Source organism: Coenobita brevimanus, chromosome 24 (genome assembly GCF_032717465.1).
Source record: "Coenobita brevimanus isolate Jiangsu-jjx chromosome 24, ASM3271746v2, whole genome shotgun sequence".
In the NCBI taxonomy this organism is placed as follows: Eukaryota; Metazoa; Arthropoda; class Malacostraca; order Decapoda; family Coenobitidae; genus Coenobita; species Coenobita brevimanus.
Genome location: NC_136977.1, coordinates 16,521,961 through 16,544,053, shown reverse-complemented (window position 1 = coordinate 16,544,053; position 22,093 = coordinate 16,521,961). Strand labels below are relative to the sequence as shown.

Genomic DNA, 22,093 nt, shown 5'->3' with positions numbered 1-22,093 from the left:
TGGTGTGGATGTGAAAGCAAGTCTTAGGAGAAATACTGTACATTGAGATGGTTTGGCCATGTGGAGAGGGTGGAGAGCAAGAGACTAATGAGGAGAGTGTGCGTGAGGTGGAGGAGGGGAGAGGGAGGGGGTGGCTGAGGATGAGGTAGAGGGATGGATGAGTGGAGAGGTATGTGAGAGAAGGGAGTGTGAACTGGGAGCAGGGCAGTGAAATGGCATTGGACAATGCGATATGGAGGCGATTTGTTTGTGGCCACCCTGTATGGGACTGAGGTGTAGCAGTCGATAGATAGATAGATAATAACTATATGGTACATACCTGTACCATACTTAACCTCCATGTAAATTTAGTGTTATGATTTGAAACTCATTTCCTACAGAATCCATCTTTTCTGAGTTCATCTTAATTTTGTATGCCCTCAGTGCTACGCCATTGTCCCAGCAGCGAGGGAATGATGATGCTCAGGACAACGCTGATGGGCCACCTGTACCAGGGGTACCTGCTGGGATGAGCATCTACTCCTTCAAGCGAGTCACTGGTGATGCTTCTGTTAAACCTGAGGACCTTGAGAAGCTCAAAGTGTCTGTGATAAAATTCTTGAGTTCAGATGTTTTGCCTCCTTCTTCTGTGGTCCTGCCATTGATTGTCGGTGCAGCAGATACAAGATTCTCAGTTGCAAATGCAGCAGACTTGCATCTGAGAAGAATAGATGGAAGTGTGGAGTGGAACAGCAGTGCAGTGATTGCTCCCCTTTATATTCTGTTTTTAGGGACACTACTGCCTAAAGACAAGACTCCTCAGGATAAGTTCAAGAACCCTGCTAATACAAGAATTCGATTGAAGCTAATGCCATATTTGTTGAAGTCAAAAGAAGCATGCAATTATGCTCCCCTTGCTTTGAAAGTATTTTTTGAATGTTTATGGGGTCAAAATTCAAATACAAAGTTAAAACAGCAAGGTGTATCATTCTTGCATCATATGGCATTCAATGCAGAAAAGGACAAATTGGCTCCTGTTGGAAGTGTATTATTTGGTGGAGTAGTCAAAGTAATTGAAGAAGAAAAATGTGATGCCAGGCTGCGATCTCTAGCTTATGGTGCCCTAGCAAAGCTTTCTGTGAAATTGCCCACTCTTCTGCTGTCACACCCTTCGCAGCTGCACTACTTGCAGACTTTGATGAATGCCCTCACGCAAGAGGAGGGCGATGTGCTACTGGCTGTTCAGGAGGCTCTGTCTATGGTAGCCCCAGTTTGCAAGCAGCTCAACTCCTCTAGCCAAGATGAACTTTGTATTCTGCTGTCAGAACATGTGCTTCACCACAATGCACAACTGCGACGAACTGCAGTTCATTATGCTGCATCAGTGTTCCCCCACAACCATGTGCCATCAAGATTTATTTTGATGGTGGCCACTGGTGACAGGTCAGTATAAATTTTAGTGTTGTAAGGAGTCTGTGTATGGTGTGGTAGTTATCAAGGCAGTTGATGTAAATATTGAATATGGTTCTGTACATTTGTGCTGCACAGTAATGATCATCATGAGGAAAGGTTTGATGTTAATGTATTAATAATATTTTGCTTATTAGCATAGGTTTGCAGTTTACCACAGCAGACTTTACTGATTTACCAGAACGCCTGCGAACAAGTCGTAAAAATACCCCTTTCTAATACCAATACACCAGTCCTGTATGAGACAGTCTTGACATGTGTTCAATATGGACGGTGGGTGTTAGCACTGAAGAGGTGACATGTAGAGGTGTATGGTATGTAGGAGGACTACTGGGCCTTGGGAGGAGGCTGTGAAGCCTATGCCCAGAGTCGGACATATTAAAAAAAAAAAAAAAAAAGACACCACTACTTTACCAAAATTGTATTTACTTTTGTGTGGCAGATGTGGGCACACACCATTCACTCATGCAATATAATACTATGATACCTTCAGCAAACTCAACATTGAGTGACAAGTGTGATGGGTTCTTATAGTCCAGGAAACCACTTTCATTGGGTTGGAATCATATAACCAAATAGATGCTTAGTGATCAAGTGGGTTAAGGTGCTTCAACTGAATGTGGCCCATAAAGGTTTGAATATAAGACATAGGTTGGGATTATTGCTCACATAATGCAATAAGAGTTTGCTGCTGGTCACTCTTACCTTAGTGTTGGGACTAAGTAACCTGGATTTGGACAGTAACCTTTATGGGGCAGTACAGGATTCAATAATAGGTAGATAGATGCTTTATAGAGATACCAGTATGCAAATTAACCCATGAGTGTGGACAGATTTGTAGTGCAAGTTTGTTTCCACATTCTGTGCTGTGGCTTGCAATCTCCTTTAAACACTGCTGGAGCTGTAGTCTGTGTTGCATAATCATTTTCCCCAAGATCCATTAGTGCTGCAACAGTTGGTTTCATGATCAAGTTCACGATGCTGATGGATTTGTCGATGAGTTCATGTCATGCATCATATACAGAACTACTGAATACTTAATGTGTGACCAATCTGGAAATGAACACTATATTGCAAGTATAATAATAATAATGCAATATGGTATCACCAAAGAGTCTTAATTGTAGGCCAGTGGGTTTTTGGTTGAATACCAGTACAGTACTACTGAAATTGGAATAGGATGCCTGCAGGCTTTCACTCCTCCCTTAGTATGATATGCAGTCAAAATCCATTTTTTGTTTAAGTTCAAGCTATGCAAAAAAAAAAAGTGTTTAAGGCAATGAAAAAGCAAGAAAAGCCAAGTGCTTATTGGCTGAAGTAATATCACAATCTAAGAAGTGATGTCATTACTGGCTAATAATAAAGTGTGATATTATGGTGAAATGGACACTTTTAATGATTTTTCAGCATTTAAACTCGAGAAGCTGGGGATTAAAGAAGTGGCAGATGAATACAGGACCAAAGTAGGGGAGGAGTTAGAATCAGTGAATTGGAATGAAATAGATCTGGACAGCCTGTGGAATTCATATAGAGATTGCTTAGTTAGGAATGCTAAAGCGGTGTGTGGTGTGGCAAGAGTAACAGTGAAGAAGAAAGGTACGGCATGATGGGATGAAGAGGTTAAGAGAGCAGTGGAGGAAAAGAGAAAAAAGTGGCTAGAGTGGTTACAGGAGAGGGGTTCAATTGAAATAGAGTAAGAACTGAATACGAGGTGCTACCCAAAGGTTCCAGTAATTTGAACAGAGGGAACCAACTGTTTGCAGTTTTGCCGTTTGTCACTAGGAGGAGTCAGCAGCACCCCTTGTGCATCAGTGTGGCCCCGGCTGTGTCTGTGAGTGGACATGTTGTTGAGTTACGATTACTATTGTAACATGGTGTGTAGGTGGTTTGGTGGTTTTGCAATGGCGGACCTCACGGAACAAAAATCCTGCATCAAAGTACTACTTCAAGATCAACAAGATGGCTGCAGAAACTCACCGGTTGCTTCAGCAAGCCTTTGGTGACAATGCCATGTCCCAAAGCAGAACATTTTTGTGGTACAAGCGGTTCAAGGAAGGACGAACGTCCATCAAAGGCGATGACCATTTTGGACGACCGTTAGCAGCAGCAACACCAGAAAACGTCGGAAATGTTCGTCAGGCTATCCTTTCAGATCGTAGATGAACTATCCATGATGTTTGTGATTTCGTTGGACTGTCGTACGGGAGCGTGCAACGCATTTTGTCAGACGTGTTGGGTATCAGACACATCGCTGCAAAATTTGTGCCAAGACAGCTGAGTGATGTCCAGAAGGCATATTGCGTTGCAGTTTGCAGGGAGCTCAAGAATAAGATCAGATGATGCCACCTTCATCTCCAAGGTCAAAACTGGTGATGAATCATGGGTTTATGGTTATGAGCCAGAGACAAGGCAGCAGTCATCGCAATGGAAGTCTCCCAATTGGAGCCCCCACAAACTGGAAAAAGTTGTCAGCACTCACCAGATAACTTAATGTAAAATGGAAAAGTGAGGTCAGCTTGAATTAGCCTCTGATATACGAGGGGCGTTCAAAAAGTTTTGGCAACAGGGTAATAAAAGCAAAATTAATAGAGATACACATTTATTGAAGTTCACACACCTTCATCATACTCTCCTCTAAGGTTTACACACTTCTGGAGCCATGTCATCCACTTAACAAAGCACTCCGAGTACTCAGAAACAGGTATACTCTTCAGTTCTAAATTTATCCTCCTGGCAAGGTCCTGTTCTCTTCGAAGAGGATCCCAGCAAGTTTTTCTGACAGTTTAAGGAATAGCCAAAAGTCACACGGTGCTGTTCTGACCTGGAACCATGTGACTTTTGGTTATTCCCTAAATTGTCGGAAAAACTTGCTGGGATCCTCTTCAAAGGGAACAGGACCTTGCTAGGAGGATAAATTCAGAACTGAAGAGTATACCTGTTTCTGAGTACTCAGAGTGCTTTGTTAAGTGGATGACACAGCTCCAGAAGTGTGTAAACCTTAGAGAAGAGTATGTTGAAGGAGTGTGAGCTTCAGTAAATGTGTATCTCTATTAATTTTGTTTTTATTACCCTGTTGCCAAAACTTCTTTAACGCCCCTCGTACAATCATTGTGTTACCGTACTGAGAATAGGATATTTATTGATTGATCTACCCATAATACTGGAGAAAAAGATGGCTTCTTTATCAGAATATAAATTTCAGGTTGTCATTTACATCTATCACAGTTTAGGGACAGTCTACATGTGATTATTAATATGTTGCCTGAGTACTGATCGCTGTCATTTTTTAGGTGTTGAGTGTACAGAATAATGGTAAAGGGATGTAATGAAATTGAATCTTATATAACAGATGAAGGAAGTACATGGTACTTAAACGAACGAAGATCGTATGAACCCACTGAACTCATCTGGAGGCACTTTCTCATGGGTGGTGCCGTGTAGTTTGTGTGCCCACCACCAGGGGCCCTGGGTGGCGCTGATAATGTGTATACACCGCACCTGATGCCCACGCCTTTTGAAATCAGCCAATGAACCCGGAAAATATAGTTCCATGGTCTACTGCACAGCTAAAATATATGTGGAAAAATAGACTGTAGCAGAACTGAGACGTTTTCTCAGTGCAAGAGGAAGACCATGCCTTCAGAAATTCAGGTCACTGATCTCGGCCCCGTAAGATTTCGGCCATACGATTCTTACTGCTATCAAGTGTATAATGGATAGAATCATGTCAGAATTTGTCAAGTGAAAGATTGCATCTTTGGAAACTGTATGATAAATTTTTCCAACAACTGAGTTTCATAACGCTTGGTAAAAATGTGCTGAATGCAAACACACACAGTAAGCTTTCATGGCTTTTAGTAAACTCTGTGAAGAACTTTTCAATGTAAATCTCATTTAGAGCATCAGTAAATTATTTAAGATGAATATAATACTGGTATAATGCTTTATGCTTGAGTAATAATTCCGACAGGAATTTTTTAAAAGAAAGGTCCACCAGCTCTGAACGAGTATTGACACGACGCTATTTAGTGCTCCAGTGAACACTGGCAACTTTCAGGAGTTTGTGGGGCCTCTAATTCACCGAGGCTGAAAAAAGTGAGTCAAGTTCGCGGCAATGTCAAGTCGATGTCAGTCGTTTTCTTTGATATCCAAGGGATTGTTCACAAGGAATTCGTCCCACCTGGTCAATCTGTCAGCGGAAAGTTTTACTGTGAGATTATGCTGCATCTGAGGGAGAACATCTGCTGCAAAATTTCAGAACAGCGGAAGCACAAGGACTGGGCCCCCTCATCATGACAATGCCCCCGCCCACACATCAATTGTTGTCTGGCAGTTCCTGGCTTCCACTTACACGGTAGTCATTCCCCACCCACCCTGTTCCCCTGACCTTGCCCCATGCAACTTTTTCACATTATCCAAGCTGAAATAATGACTGAAAGGGCATCGATTTGACTCGATTAAGGAGATCCAGACAGAATCGCAAGAGGTGTTCAAGACCATCACGCCTGAAGCCTTCCAGGGATGCATGGACTCGTGGAAAAAACTGTAGGGCCACTGTATACATGCCCAAGGGGACTTCTTCAAAGGCGACAGTGAGAACTAGGAGATCTAGCTATCTCTCTGTCTATAGCCTGACGCCCTAATCCTGCTAAGGTGGCCGCAGACAAAACACCTCATGGACTCGTGGAAAAAACTGTAGGGCCACTGTATACATGCCCAAGGGGACTTCTTCAAAGGCGACAGTGAGAACTAGGAGATCTAGCTATCTGTCTGTCTATAGCCTGACGCCCTAATCCTGCTAAGGTGGCCGCAGACAAAACGCCTCCAAGTCAAACTGTCATCCACCATTTGACTACCCTCCCCCCAGCTCACTCCCCCCTCCCTCATATACCTCTCAACTCCATCCCTCCACCTCATCCTCAGTCTTCCCCTCCCTCGTCCTCCCTCCGCTTCACCTACGTACACCCTCTTAGTCAGTCTTTCATTTGCCATTCTCTCCACATGTCCAAACCACCTCAGTGTATTTCTTCTAATTTCCTCAACCACATCCACATCCACCGCACAACGTTCTTTCACTTCTTCATTCGTCAACCTATCCCTTCGTGTCACTCCTCATGCTCCTGTCAAGTAACTCATTTGCACTGCTCTGACTCTTGACTTGTTCCCCTCTAGCAAGGTCCATGCCTTGCATCCATATGTCAGAGCAGGGATCACAGTACTATCATGCAGTGACTTCTTAACTTCCATACTCACCTCTCTATTTCTCATCACTGCTTTCAGTGAACCAACAACCTTCCTTCCTTGCTGTACCCTCTCAAGCACTTCATCCCCAAAGTTCCATCTTTACCCATCACGTAAGGAGGTAAGGTAACTTATTTTCCTACAGTATTCAAATTACTGGAATTTTTGAGTAGCACCTTGTATATTCAGAGCAAGAAGCATGTAAAGAGACTAGTGAAGAGGAAAAAGGAGATAAATGATAATCTAGGAAGAAAAATGACACAAATTAATCTGAAAATAGGAAGCTCTTCTGGAAAGAGGGGTGGAAATGCAGAAGTGACAGCGGAAGGAAATGTGAAAGTGTGAAGCATGTAAGTGGTAGATTATTAACCCATGGAGATGAAGTAAGGACCAGATGGAAAGAATACACTATTTGAAAGATTGATCAGTGGGAATCGAGAGAGCAAAGCAGCTCTAAACATGATTGGTTTGGGGATTGTGCAGAGAAGGAATGCAATGCCAGGAAACTTGACACTCGCACAGGTGAAGAACGCTGGGGTTGATGAGGTGTATGCCGAGATGATTAACCCCTTAACCCCGGGGCATCACTTTCGTGACGGTTGGGAGCAAGGGATCATACCGTGGGGCAACGCTTTTGTGATTCTGTGTTATTTTGCATTCGCCCAGGCTTTGAAGTGGTGGCTTGTATCATCTATCAGTACTGCAAATGTCCAACACTAGTCAGCACTCCTAATCTCATCTGTACTCCCATCCATTGTTGACAGTTTAGCCATTTCTCCCCATTCTTGACTCCCCTCCCTACCTCCCCTCCATTACCCTATCCTCTCGCCTGCCCGGCTGTGCTACGCTAAGTAAATCTTCCCTGGAATTTTTCACTAATTTCATCCATTGAAATAAGCCCTATGCCCTATTCTTATACCAAATAATATATACAAGAAAGAAATAAGGTAAGTGAGAGTGCCATACACCTAGAATTGGCTAATTATCACCTGACAACGCCTCACGTGCACTCGTTCGCTAATTTTCGCTGTTTATTTCCCCTTGAAATATGCCGTATAATCTATTTTCGTAATAAAATTATATATAAGAAAGAAAGGGAGAAGCCTAAGTGATTTTACATTCACATGGAACTACCTAATTATTGCTGACCACCACACTGTATTCTATGCTAAGTAAATCATCCCTGGAATTTTCCACTGATTTCATCCATTGAAATAAGCCCTATGCCCTATTCTTATACCAAATAATATATACAAAAAAGAAATAAGGTAAGTGATAGTGCCATACACCTGGAATTGGCTAATTATCACCTGACAACACCTCACATGCACTTGTTCGCTAATTTTCGCTGTTTATTTCCCCTTGAAATATGCCATATAATCTATTCTCGTACTAAAAATATATATAAGGAGGTAAGGGAGAAGCCTAAGTGATATTTACATTCACCTGGAACTACCTAATTTATAATGTATTGTCTAGATTTCCTGCCAATCATTTCACTGCTATATATTAGCATCTGTCAAGGGGCTGACGTTGGCAGTAATGCATTTCCCTAGGTAGGTCACCCCGGCCCACCCCTATCAGTTCACTGTCATCTTCCAATGTGAAGGTACATCTGTTTGCTCTTGCTAACTTCAGCCACTTTTTACCCCCATGCAAAGGGCTCTGTGACCTTTACCCCCTACTAAACCTCGTGTGGAAAGAGGTAAAGGGCTGACAATGGGGTGCTTCTGAAAAGCCTAGTATTCCATCAGATGGCTCCACTGTAGCAGTAAACACATTCCCGCGCTGTTTAAAAAGCATAATTTTATTTGTTAAATATTTACACTGTTGTGTGAAATTGTGAATCATGGTTATGTCATATGCCGTAATATAAATAATACAAATAGAACACGTATATATAACGTATCATGAATTGTTTATATTTATCATAAACTGAAATTAAAATATCACTGATGGCATGTGATGGCAATCCACCATTTCAGTGGTCCTATATTATTTTATTTCTGCTACATTTAGTGCAAGTTAGATTCTTAATACATAGTTTGTTCAGTGTGTAAAGTACGCCTAGTGGGTATCTTGACTCATCCAGTCTCTATGTGGGCAGAAATTTAATGTTGAGTAAATACTGGCATTCACCATCATAATTCATCCGGTATGAGGAACTGTCCCAAAACCAAGATCGTTTACGCGTCATTTTTTGCCCGGTCTCACCGAGGACAGACGACTGGGGAAGGTAAACAAGCCAAGACATCGCCTCCAAGTGATCCACAAGATTCACACGGAGTCAAGTTCAGTATTCACGATTATATATATATATATATATATACTGTATATATAATATTATATATATATATATATATATATATATATATATATGCAAACGTGAGAACACATGACGAATAAATACTACTGCATCCTCTTAAATGTCTACCCCCAGTGAGATTGCATCCAGGTCAAGAGGACTGGTATGTGCACAAGCTACTGACTCAGTCAGTGGAAGATCTTACAAACATATGTGTGTGGACAGGTGGACTGGAGACAGTTCTCACATGACCATACCATTAGGGACTTGCCAAGAGGGGGCAATGTGTGTGAGATATTGATGATAAGATGACCTTAAGGTATTTATTTGGTAGGCACTCGGTGAAATGTAAAAATTAAAATAACCACTAGTTCTCAACAGAAAAAGACAAAACTTCACTGTAACACTTTATTTACAAAAAGCTACAATGATACATATGAATATGACTCACTCATGGTGCAAGGAAGCTGCAGGGGAAGGTCTCTCTCTCTCTCTCTCTCTCTCTCTCTCTCTCTCTCTCAGCTTAACAGTCAGGAACTCACATTACTGAACTATGTGTGTTTGTGGGTGTGTCCATTTACGACAGTAATGTAACCAACGTCGGGTACAGGAACATGAGAAATGGGCGTAGCTTAGTTAACAGCTAGAGAGGCAAGATGTGGGAATGACAATTACACAAAGATATCGCTCAGTGAAACACACTGCCTATACATAGTCACTTATGAACCAATGACGAATGTTATGAATATAGCTTGTTTCTACTCTGAGTGAATCCGTGACATTACACGCCATCAAAATAAAAATTTTCGTGGAAACTTGGCATCCCTCGGGAAAAAACTTAAACACGGGACTGTCTTGTGGTGCGCATGCGCGAAGAAAGCGAGCAAAATGTTGAATGCCAGTATTTACTCAACATTAAATTTCTGCCCACATAGAAACTGGATGAGTCTAGATACCCACTAGGCGTACTTTACAGTCTGAACAGACAATGTATTAAGAACCAAATTTGCACTAAATGTAGCAGAAATTAAATAATTTAGGGTGACTGGAAGGACAGGTTGCCATCACATGCCATCAGTGATATTTTAATTTCCTTTTATGATAAATATAAACACTTCACGATACGTTATATATACGTGTTCTATTTGTATTATTTATATTTCGACATATGACATTACCATGATTCACATTTTCACACAACAGTATAGATATTTAACAAAGAAAAATATGCTTTTTAATCAGCCCTGGGAAGGTGTTTACTGCAACAGTGGAGCCATCTAGCGGAATACTAGCTTTGAAAGCACCCCATTGATAAAGAGTGACTATGATCTTTTTATTGAGTAAAACAGTGCAAGTGGAATTGTAAATAAAGTGTAAATAATGTGTAAACAGCAAGAAAGCAATGAATGTAAATATAAGTGAACAGTGGAAAATAGTTTTATAAGTTACTTTAAGTGACAGTGCATAACACAGTGTAAATAAAATAGAAATGTAAATAATGTAAATAAAGTAGAGATCGTAAATAGAAATGTAAATGAGTGGTATTATATATGAGTATATATACTAGGAGTAATGAAAGTGAAAGTTTCACTCTAGCATGTATGAATACTATGAGTTATGAGAGTGAAGGTGAAAGTGACATTCACTCTCAGTGCTAGTATACAGGACAAGAAAGTGAATGCTACATATTTTACTGAAAGAAACTGAATCCCTACAGTGACAGTAAACTACTTTTACTGAAGGAAGCTTATGGATAAAGACTGTAGATATATATAAGTGTTATATAGTAACAGAAATATAAACTGTGAGTGTTTTTATGAATAATAGACAACACTAGCAGCGAACGATCGGAAGTGGGATGGTCATACGCCCTCGTAATTTTTATTGCTTTCACAGTGTTTTTTGGGGGGAGTATGGATTCCAAACTATTTGAGAATCATAGATTAGTGTTTCTAGTGATAATATCAGGCTGCGGTGAGTGAGTGAGTTCTTTGATCTCAATGTGGGACTGAAACAGGGGTGTGTGATGTCTCCATGGCTGTTTAATATATATATGGATGGGGTTGTAAAGGAGGTGCAAGGTAGGGCAGTGGATGTGGGGGTGGCCCTAATGAGTGAGGGTGAGATTTGGAAGCTTCCGGTGTTGCTGTTTGCTGATGATACAGTATTGTTGAGTGAAGATGAATGGGAGTTGCAAGGTTTGGTGAATGAATTTGGGACAGTGTGTAGGAGGAGGAATCTGAAAGTTAATGTAAACAAAAGTAAAGTTATGGTGTTTGAGAGGAATGAAGTCACACAGTGTGCAGTGAGGTTGGATGGTGAGGATATGGAGAATGTGAGTGCATTCAAGTACTTGGGTAGTGTGATGAGTAAGGATGGAACTTTGGGGGATGAAGTACGTGAAAGGGTACAGCAGGGAAGAAAGGTTGTTGGTACACTGAAAGCAGTGATGAGAAATAGGGAGGTGAGTATGGAAGTTAAGAAGTCACTGCATGATAGTATTGTGATCCCTACCCTGACGTATGGAAGCGAGGCGTGGACCTTGCAAGAGGGGAACAAGTCAAGAGTGAGAGCAGTGGAAATGAGTTACTTGAGAGGAGCATGTGGAGTGACGTGGAGGGACAGGTTGACGAATGAAGAAGTGAAGGAACGTTGTGGGGTAGATGTGGATGTGGTTGGAAAGATTAGGAGAAATACACTGAGGTGGTTTGGACATGTGGAGAGAATGGAGAATGAAAGACTGACTAAGAGGGTGTATGTAGGTGAGGTGGAGGGAGGGAGAGGGAGGGGTAGACCGAGGATGAGGTGGAGGGATGGAGTTGAGAGGTATATGAGGGAGGGGGGGGTGAGTTGGGGGGAGGGGAGTCAAATGGTGGGTGACAGAGTGACTTGGAGGCGTTTTGTCTGCGGCCACCCTTTGCGGGATTAGGGCGTCGGGCTATAGATAGATAGATAGATAGGTAATCATATTACGAGTTGTTGGGAAGTGTAAAGTGGAGACTTCGTTACCCAACTTCAGAGGTCTCCACAAGTTTTACGGTACTCGACAAAGGCCCAACAAACACCCAAGGAGAAAGCTGAAGGTATGTGCCATAAGTATATGTGATTTTAATATTCTAGGACTAATAGTTGATTTTTGGCAAATATTTTTAGAGAGTCTGTTGGAGCACGAATATGCCCGCAGGAGCCGTAAGTCAAAGCAAAACAAGCCCGCGGTGTAAGGGTTAAGTGTAGTGGATAGACTGGAATGATATGCTTGTTGGAGATACATAAAAAGACATGGGTGAGTGAAACTGTGCCAGCAGAGTGGAAGAAGGCGGTGATTGTACCCCTTGACAAAAATAAAGGTGAGTGAGTGCAAGAATTATCGTGGCATAAGTTTATTGAGTATGGCAGGGAAGGTATATGGAAGTATTATTGTAGAGAAAGTAAGAGGGATATCAAGAGTCCTAGTAAGTGAGGAACAGGGTGGCTTTAGGTGTGGTAGAAGATATGTGGATCAAATATTTGCAGTGAGACAGATAGTGGAGAAGGCTTGTGAGAAGGACCATAAGGTTTTTATATCATTCATGGATGTGGAAAAAGCATACAACAAAGTAGACAGGGAAGGATTGTGGAAGGTTCTGCATATGTATGGTGTAGATAGGAAGCTGCTACATGCCATCTAGAGTTTTTATAATGGTAGTGAAACATGTATAAAGGTAAATGGGCATCTAAGTGAATGGTTCACAGTCGGTGTGGGCGTGTAACAATGTTGTGCAATATCCCCATGGTTGTTCAGTATACAGTATATATGACAGGAGTGATGAGAGTATACAGTATATATGACAGGAGTGATGAGAGAAGTAAAAACATAAGTAATGAAGAGAGGGATGGCATTGGTAGTAGTAGTAGTTGTTCCCTAGGCAGTCTAACCAAACAGCCCCCAGTCCCTTAGGAAGGCCACGGCCAAGACCGCGTTCTCCCACAGAGCGCTCAAGGAGTGTATGTTGTGTTGTTGGTGCAGGTGATTGTGTACAATGCAGTCTTCCATAATGTGCTTAACCCCTTAAACGCGGATCGTCTCGTTTGCGACGCTCGGCCAAAAGGACATAACGGCGGATCGTCGCATTTGCAATTCTAGTAAATTTTGAATAACCACGGGCAAGCAGGCTCCAGCTGGTATTGTCTATCAGTACTGCCACCCTTTAGCTACTTTTAGCACACTTGACCTTTGTACTACTGACCTCGGTTGTTGCCAAGTATCATTGTTTTTACCCACCCACGCACCACTGCCCGGCCCTCCCTCGTTGTGCGATATGGCAGCGCGCGGACGGCTCATACTTGTCAATCTGCGCCTTCCTCTCGCAAGCACTTTATGCTAATTGGAAACGCTTGTTTCCCCAGTTGTCACACTAGCATTTTTTCCCGCAGTTTGCTCCTGTTTAGTGTCAGTCCACCAGAATCTTTCAAGGTAACACCATGTCAGACTCAAGCTCTTCCGAGTCTGTGCCTTCCAGCCCTCCGAAAAAGGGTTTTGTGACCTCCACCTCGTACAAACCCTTACAAGGAACTGCTAAGGGACTTAGTGACTCGGCTATAGCTATTGAGTTATTAAAAGCGTCCATGGATTATGGAAGTGACGTCGGTGTTTTATATAACCTGGCAGAGTCAGACACACTATCGAGTGCTGAGTCTGAGGTGCCAGAAGTGACTATTCCTGTGCCCAGCACCTCAACAGGCAAGGCTCCTGTGAAAAGGGGCCTAGTGTATGGAAAGGGGGCCAAGAGGAGACGAAGTGGTGACCCAGCTTCCCAGCCATTGTCTTCCTCAGACTGGCCATTGTCCCCTACACCACGTCACGCCGCCGCCAGCCCGCCACGCACTCCCAGCCCCATTCTCTCGTTGTTGTCTTCAGCTGCCCTTTCTCCGGAGTCTTCGGAGTCGCCTTCACCACCTCGGAAGGGAAGTAGGCAGTCTAGTTTATGTAGAGGTTTCCGTAGGCCCAGTGTCCGTGCTAGTAGGAGTAGAACTTTGTCTCCTAGTGTAAGACTTGCTAAAGGTTACTCGCACTAGGCAACTCACCAGTCACGACACCGCGAGTGACCTTGAACCTTCGGCTTATCTCCCCACCACCACCACCACTACACCGACACGACCTAGGACAGCCTCTGCCTCACGCACTGCCTCACCGCCTGCCTCACCCACTGCCACACGGCCTGCCTCACCCCCCGCCGCCCCCAGCACATCCCAGCCTAGGCAGGGCACTCTGGATGCCTTCGTGTGGTCTGAGGGCTCAGATTTTGTGCCGGAAGATCTGCCCTTTGATGCCAGTGGGTGCGGAATACAGGCTGACTTCCCTGTCCCAGAGGATGGTGAATGTTTGGACTACCTGTTGGCCTTCCTGGATAACGAAGTAATGGAGCAGATTTGTACCGAGACGAACAGGTACGAGGGGCAATCTGTTGCAGTTCGTGAAGGTGAAGGTGAAGCTGCAACGCCATCCACGTCACGGATGGCAGCATGGGTTCCTGTACTGATCAGGGAACTGTTTGTATTTATTGGCTTGATGCTTTTGATGCCCCACAATTGGAAGCACAAGCTCGAGGAATACTGGAGTGCTGACGATCTTTGCCCCACACCCATCTTCAATAAATACATGAGTCGCGATCGTTTCAGGCAACTCATGACTTACCTTCAATAAATACATGAGTCGCGATCGTTTCAGGCAACTCATGACTTACCTTCTCTTTGCGAACAATGATGAGCCTTCCCAAACTGACCCATTATGGAAAGTGAGGGGAATCCTGAACTTGATCAAGGATAAGTTTACGAGGTTCCTTCGCCCCTTCAAGAAAGTTGTGATTGACGAGTCCTTGGTTTTGTTCAGGGGCCGTCTTCGGTTCGTGCAGTATATTCCTAGCAAATGCCACCGCTTTGGAATAAAGTTTTTCGTGCTGTGCGACTGCAAGACGGGGTTCATCTTAGACTTCATTATCTACACCGCCAGCAATGTGGACTTGGACAAGACTGACCCCATTGGATTCTCTGGTTCTGTGGTGAAAGTACTTTTGGAAAAGTACTTTGGCGGGAATCATGTCCTGTATACGGACAATAATTATACAGCTCCAAAACTCGCCAAGTACCTTTCTGAACACGGCGTTGGATCCTGTGGCACTGTCCGTAGCAATAGGGCACACTACCCTGCCTTCCCCGAGGCTGAAAGATCAAAGCGGGGAGACGTGCATCTGAAGAAAACTGACAAGATGCTGGCGATCAGGTGGCACGATAAGAGAATCGTCAATGTGCTCACCACAGTTCACAAGGGGGAAATGCAAGCCACAGGGAAGGTCGACAGAAGGACTGGCGAGCCTGTGATAAAGCCTGATGCTGTGATTGACTACAATGTCAATATGCGGCTGGTGGACAAGTCTGACATGATGATCGGAGAGATAGACTGCCTGAGGAGGAACCGTCGCTGGTACAGGAAGGTGTTCTTGCACTTGCTTGATATGTGCATGCTGAACGCCTTTATCCTGTATAAGATCAAGAACAGGAAGCCAGCAAACTACTTTCTCCGGCGTTTTTCAAAGACTTGTGTGTACCAGCTGCTTCAGCGTTTTGGGCAGGTACTGCCATCAGGTCCCAGGCGCCACCCACACACACCTCCAGACCGCCTACAGTGTCAGGACTACCTTCAGCGACACCGCCTGGAGCCACTGCCTGCCACTGCCAAGAGGGGAAAAGCACTCAGGAGGTGTCATGTGTGCAGCCACACTACCAGGCAGGACAGAACATTTAGGCGCACCTCCTTGCAGTGCAAAGAGTGCAAAATTCCCCTCTGTGCTTACCCGTGTTTCTTTGACTACCACAGCCTGACTAGATATTGAAAATAAGGGTAAGAATCTTGAAAATAATACTGAGAGTGACAGTGATACTAGTGTTTAGTTTTCTTTTACGTACTGACAGTGACAGTCTGATGAGTGTAAATTAGTGTATGTAGTTGTAAAAGCACTGACAGTGACAGTGTTTTTTTGTGTAAATAATTGTACATAGTAATAATATAAGTATTGAGAGCGACATTCACTCCAGTTTAAGAAGTTGAAAGCATATGTTTCTATTCTATGTTCTGACAGTGACAGTTTGTTGTGTAGAAAATATTATTTTTATAACAAATGACAGTGACACTGATGAATAAGGCAAAAAACTGACAGCTAGAGTGAAAGTGAGCGATAGAAATGAAGTGCGAGTGGCCGACCGGAGCGAGAATAAAGTGCCTGCCGTAAGGCTGAATAAACTCGCGCCGCGGTGGTCTTCCTTATTCCCGCTTCACAATACTGGCAGTGACAGTGATTTTTAGGGCCGTAATAGTGCCAAGCGAGCCTTTGCGAAGTACTATGAAGGAAAATAATGTAGTATACGTGTTTTTAGCTGTGAAAAGGGAAATGTGTGTTCAGTGACGGGAAGATCGCCGCCGCGCTGCATGTCGGCCGTACGCTTCGTTCATTATAGCCTTATTTTCAGTGCTTATTGTACAAATACGGATTCCAAACTACCTGTACATTGTTGTATAAAGTGTACTGTGACAGATTGAGGCTGTGGTAGAGGGGAAACCGGGTTGCTGGAGGTGTGAAAGTGAAGACTTTGTTACCCAACTTTGCAAGTCTTCACAAGTCCTTTGGTAGTCCACGAAGGCTCAACATCTGTCTCAGGAGAAAGCTGAATGTAAGTACTATATGCCATAAAAATTTTAATGTTCTAGGGTTAATCTCTGATTTTTGGCAAATATTTTCCCACAGGTACTCAGACTGAAGAGAGAACCTGTATTTTTTTCACAGGAAAAATCATCAGGTACTCAGACCCCGCTACAACCCCGCCACACGGGGGGGATCGGCCGTACACGGCCGCGTTTAAGGAGTTAATAGTATGGGGTGCTCTCTTGTATCCTTGACAGGCATCAGTGACAGAGTCATCCAGCCTCTTCTGATAACTGAAGAGGGGTGGATGATGTCCACATCTCAGCCTGGCCAGATGGACCCTGTCCTCACGAGGGAGATAGAATTCGTTAGGGTGGATATCAGGAGGCTGTGCATGCAGCCGTGTGTTGTCTTTAAGTGACTGAATGGAGCGGTGAGTGATTTGAGTATGGATATACTTCTGGAAGCTGGTCTGAGGCGGGCGAGTGGGGAGAGATGACGGTATATGTTCATTTTCATTCATTCATTGCCAGACGCCATGTATCCCAAACGGGGTGGCCAAGGACTTAGAGTTAATTGTTTTACAGGGAGGGGCACTAATCCTCCACCAACCCCACTTGACACGTAGGGAGAACGTTATGCCAACAGCATTTGGTGTTCCCAGGCGGTCACCCATCCAAGTACTAACCAGACTCAGTGTTACGGTATATGTATTTACCTATTTATAGCATACAGGAATTGAGCAATGCTCGTGTTTTCCTGTCTTCACATCCACATTTATCTAGTCTACTTTTACACACATGAATGTTTTTCGCCTGCACCACCTCATCGTCAAAGTCGTTCCAAATATTTATGTATTTACCTAATATACAGGTAAGCCCTTAATTCACGCGAGGGTTAGGTTCCCAGACCCTTCGTGTATGTGTTAAATTCGCATATATGTTCTGCCCTTGTGTGCACATAATTACGCATGTCTGTACGTATATTACATCTGAATAATACTGTTTATGCACTACATACACCTTATAAACTAGCATAAAGTATTAAAAACAACAAAAATGTAACAAATTTAAAACTGAAACCTGACAAGCACAGGCGTAGGTGGAGACACTTCAGCAGTCTGGTGCACTAGCCCTCACTGCCTCCCATATGCTACATTCTGCCTTCCTTATTGTATGAACAGTTGACTCATTCACCCCAGACATGCGGTTACAAGACAATTCACAGGCGTAGGTGGAGACACTTTAGCAGTCTGGTGCACTAGCCCTCACTGTCTCCCGTATGCTACGTTCTCCTTCTTTATTGTATGAACAGTTGACTCACCCCAAACATACGGTTCTGAGACAATTCACCATCAAGTCAATTCACCGTCAAAACATGGACAATTCCTTGTCATTCTATTAATATACTTATTATTGATTAATTAACCCTTTAAACACGGATCGTCGCGTTTGCGACGCTCGGCAAAAAGGACATAACGGCGGAGCGTCGCGTTTGCGATTCTAGTAAATTTTGAATAACTGCGGGCAGGCAGGCTTCAGCTAGTATTGTCTATTAGTACCACCATCCTTTAGCTACTTTTAGCACACTTGACCTTTGTACCACTGACCTCCGTTGTTGCCAAGTATCGCGTTTTTCCCCCGTCCCCCCCCCCCACCACCACCACCACGGCCCCTGCCAGCCTGGCTGTGATACATGGCAGCGCTCTGAGTGCTCAGAACTGTAAATCTACGCTCTCCTCTCACAAGCAATTTATGCTAATAGGAAACGCTTGTTTCCCCAGTTGTAACACTAGCTTTTTTTCTCACGGTTTGCCCCTGTTTAGCGTCAGTTTACCGCAGGCTTTCAAGTGACATTATGGCGAGTTCTAGCTCTTCCGAGTCAGTGCAAGCGGCCGACAGGAACGAGAATAAAGTGACGGGCGTAAGGCAGAATAAAAAGCGCGCCGTGCTAATCTTTTGGGAAGTAATATGATTGAAAATAATGTAGTATACATGTTTTTAGCTGTGAAAATGGAAATGTTTGTTGAGTGATGGGAAGACCGACGCCGCACTGCATGTCGGCCGTACGCTCTGTTGATTTTAGCCTTATTTTCAGTGCTTATTGTACAAATACGGATTCCTAACTACCTTTACGTTGTAGTATAAAGTTTACTGTGACAGAATGAGGCTGTGGTAGAGGGGAAACCGGGTTGCTGGAGGTGTGAAAGTGAAGATTTGGTTACCCAACTTTGCAGGTCTCCACAAGTCCTTGGGTAGTCCACGAAGTCTCAACACCTGTCTCTGGAGAAAGCTGAATGTAAGTACTATCTGCCATACCAAGTATAATGTTCAAGGGTTAATCTCTGATTTTTGGCGAATATTTTCCTACAGGTACTCGGACCGCGATACAACCCCGCCACTCGGGGGGGAGCGACTGTACACGGCCGCGTTTAAGGGGTTAATACTTTAATAACTAACTTTCAGGGGGATTTTATAACTCATACAAGTAAAAAACTAGTGTACTGTACTTGCTAAATAAACTGGTATGTAAATAAATGACGGGAATCGTCCTGATGGAGAATTGTTGCCGACATTCCTCCCTGAAGTCTGTCCAACACTTTAACTTTCTCTGTCAGCAACATCACTTTACAAGTCAGTTTTGGTGTTACCACATGCATCACTAGCACTACGCTTATGCCCCATGTTGACAGAGAAGGCAAGCAATTACTGGAAGGCAGAAAAATAAGCCACAAATAACGATTTGCAAGTCATGCATGGTTCGACCGTCGGATTCAAACTGACTGTGTGGTGCGTGGTAGACCGATCTCCCAGGCTCCCACACACACATACACACACACACATACATATATGTGTGCACACGGGCAGCAGGTAGGCATTTTTTATATTTTATTTATTTCTCTTGTATATTGAAATTACTTATTTGAATACTATAATTTTGTTTTAATTATTGTACGAAAAATTCGTGGATAACCGAAATTGTGTGAGAAAAGTTCGTGTGAATTAAGGGATAACCTGTACATAATTGTGATATACATAAAATGTGCTATGCTAGTGGATTCCCATCGCTGTTTCTCAGTAAGTCAAATTTAACTTTAAACTTGTTTTTAGACTGAACTATCTCTTTGTCCAGGCTATTCCACAGGTCTGTGCTTCTATAAGGAAAACTGTCTTTCTTGATATTCTTCAAGCAGCTTGACTTCTTCAATTTCATTCCTTGTCCTTTTGTTGCTTTCTTATCCCATACAAACAGATCTTCTCAGTCAATTTTATCTACTTCTGTCATGGTCCTGAACACTGCAATCATGTCTCCCCTCTTTCTCCTCTCCACTAAGGAAGGCAAATCCAGCTTTTCCAGCCTCTCTCTGTATGACAGATCTGCCAGACTCGGGACCATCTTGGTTGCTGTTCTTTGTATTCTCTCAATCTAGTTTATATCTTTCTTTTTGTGTGGGGACCACACTACTGCTGCATATTCTGACCTGGGGTGGGTCATGGCCACTATCAATTTTTTCATCATCTCCTCATCCATATAATGAAATGCCACTTTTATGTTAGTCGAGAGTTAATATGTCTCTCTAATTAAAGTATCTTGTTAATATGTTTTTCCAGTGATGAACTGTCTTGGACTAGCACTCCCAAATCTTTTGCTTCTCTCATTTTTGTGATTATTTCATTACCCATCAAATAATTCAGTGATGGCCTCCTGGTACTTTTACCCATTTCCAATATTATACATTACTTTACGTTAAATTTGATTTCCCACATCCGGCTCCAATGATGAATCCTATCCAGGTCCTCCTGCAGCATTTTACAATCCTCCTCAACCTCTGCCTTCCTCAAGATCTTTACATCATCAGCAAACAGACTTGTATAACAGTTCACTCCATCTACCATATCATTTATGTAAATCAAGAACGTTACTGGCATCAACTCTGAGCCTTGAGGGACTCCACTTGTTACTTCCCTCCATCCAGACATCCTAGCCTTTATTACTGTCCTCATTTGTCTGTCTCCCAAAAAGTCTCTCATTCATTCCAGGAGTTTCCCCTTCAGTCCTCCTACATACTCTAGTTTCCACATTAGTCTCTTACGTGGTACCTTGTCGAAGGCCTTCTCTAAGTCTAAGTACACACAGTCCACCCAACCGTCTCTCTCCTGTACCACGTCAGTCGCTCTTGAGTAAAAGCTCAAGTTTGAAACACATGACCTTCCACTTCTGAATCCAAACTGACATTTAGCCAAAATATTCATCTCTTCTTGATATTTTATCCACCTGTCTTTCTGGATTCTCTCACACAATTTTCGACCATGCTGATTAGAGACACTGGTCTATAATTCAGGGGTTCTTCCCTGTTTCCTCCCTTATAAATTGGTACCACATTTGCCCTCTTCCATTCTTGAGGCACTTTCCCCTCGTCCAGAGAACACACACTAAACTGTGAATTTTATCTGCCAGTTGTTCTCTTCATTCCTTCAGTATCCAATTAGAAATTCCATCTGGTCCTGGGGCTTTCCTTACATCTTGAGTTTCCAGTAATTTATACACTTCCTGTACCTCCTCTTTTATATCTTTTATCACTGGTACATTTCCAATCACTCCCTCCCCTTCCACAAACTCCTTTTCATTAGTGAAAACCGATTGGAAACATTTGTTCATTATTTCAGCTTGCACTTCTGCATCTTTATAGACCTTTCCTTGTACTTTCAGTTTGGTGATTCCTTCCTTTTATTTCAGTTTGCCATTATCAAATCTATAAAACAGTTTGGATTTATCCTTACATTTGTCTATTATACCTTTTTCATAATTCCTTTTTTCTTCTCTGTGTATTCTTGTGTAGTCATTTCTAGTTCTTTTATATTCTTCCATTGTTCTGTTGTTACCTCTCTTTCTCCAGTTGTTCCACACCTTATCTCTCTCTGTTTTTTGCTGTCATACACCTTCTTTTAAACCACTCCTTTTTCCTGTTTTCTTTCCCTCTTACTCTTGGTACAAATTTTTCCACTTCCAAATTATAGGGGTCTAGAAAGATATCCCACTTCCACTGTATCTCTTGTTTCTCTGAATTTTCTCCAATCCGCATTTTCCAAAAATTTTCTCAATCCTGTAGAATTTGCTTTCCCAAAGTTGTATCTTCCTTGTCTATAAAGCTTGTCTCTTGGCTCGACATTCCTTATTATCATCTGGAACTCAATGACCACATGATCACTTATTCCTATAGGACAGAAATATTTCAATGATTCTATTACACCGAGTTCTTTGGTAAACAGTAAGTCTAACCTTGCTGATGTGTCCTCACCTCGGAACCGTGTCTCTTCTTTGACCCATTGCGTCCTCACATTATTCATTATTACTGTATATTTAATAACATAGTGCCCCATGAATCTTCGCTGCCTCCTGAGTCCCATTCCTTCCAGTTCAC

At 42.9% G+C, this 22,093-nt stretch overlaps 1 protein-coding gene across 1 annotated transcript in view; it reads left to right on the top strand.

The window, feature by feature from the left end:
* LOC145393503 (proteasome adapter and scaffold protein ECM29) overlaps positions 1–22,093 on the top strand; it is an 835,694-nt gene that overhangs the window by 218,481 nt on the left and 595,120 nt on the right. The window contains exon 6 of the mRNA XM_080267631.1: positions 424–1,422. Within this exon, the coding sequence (XP_080123757.1) occupies positions 424–1,422 (999 nt within the window). The remainder of the gene's footprint in view (positions 1–423; positions 1,423–22,093) is intronic.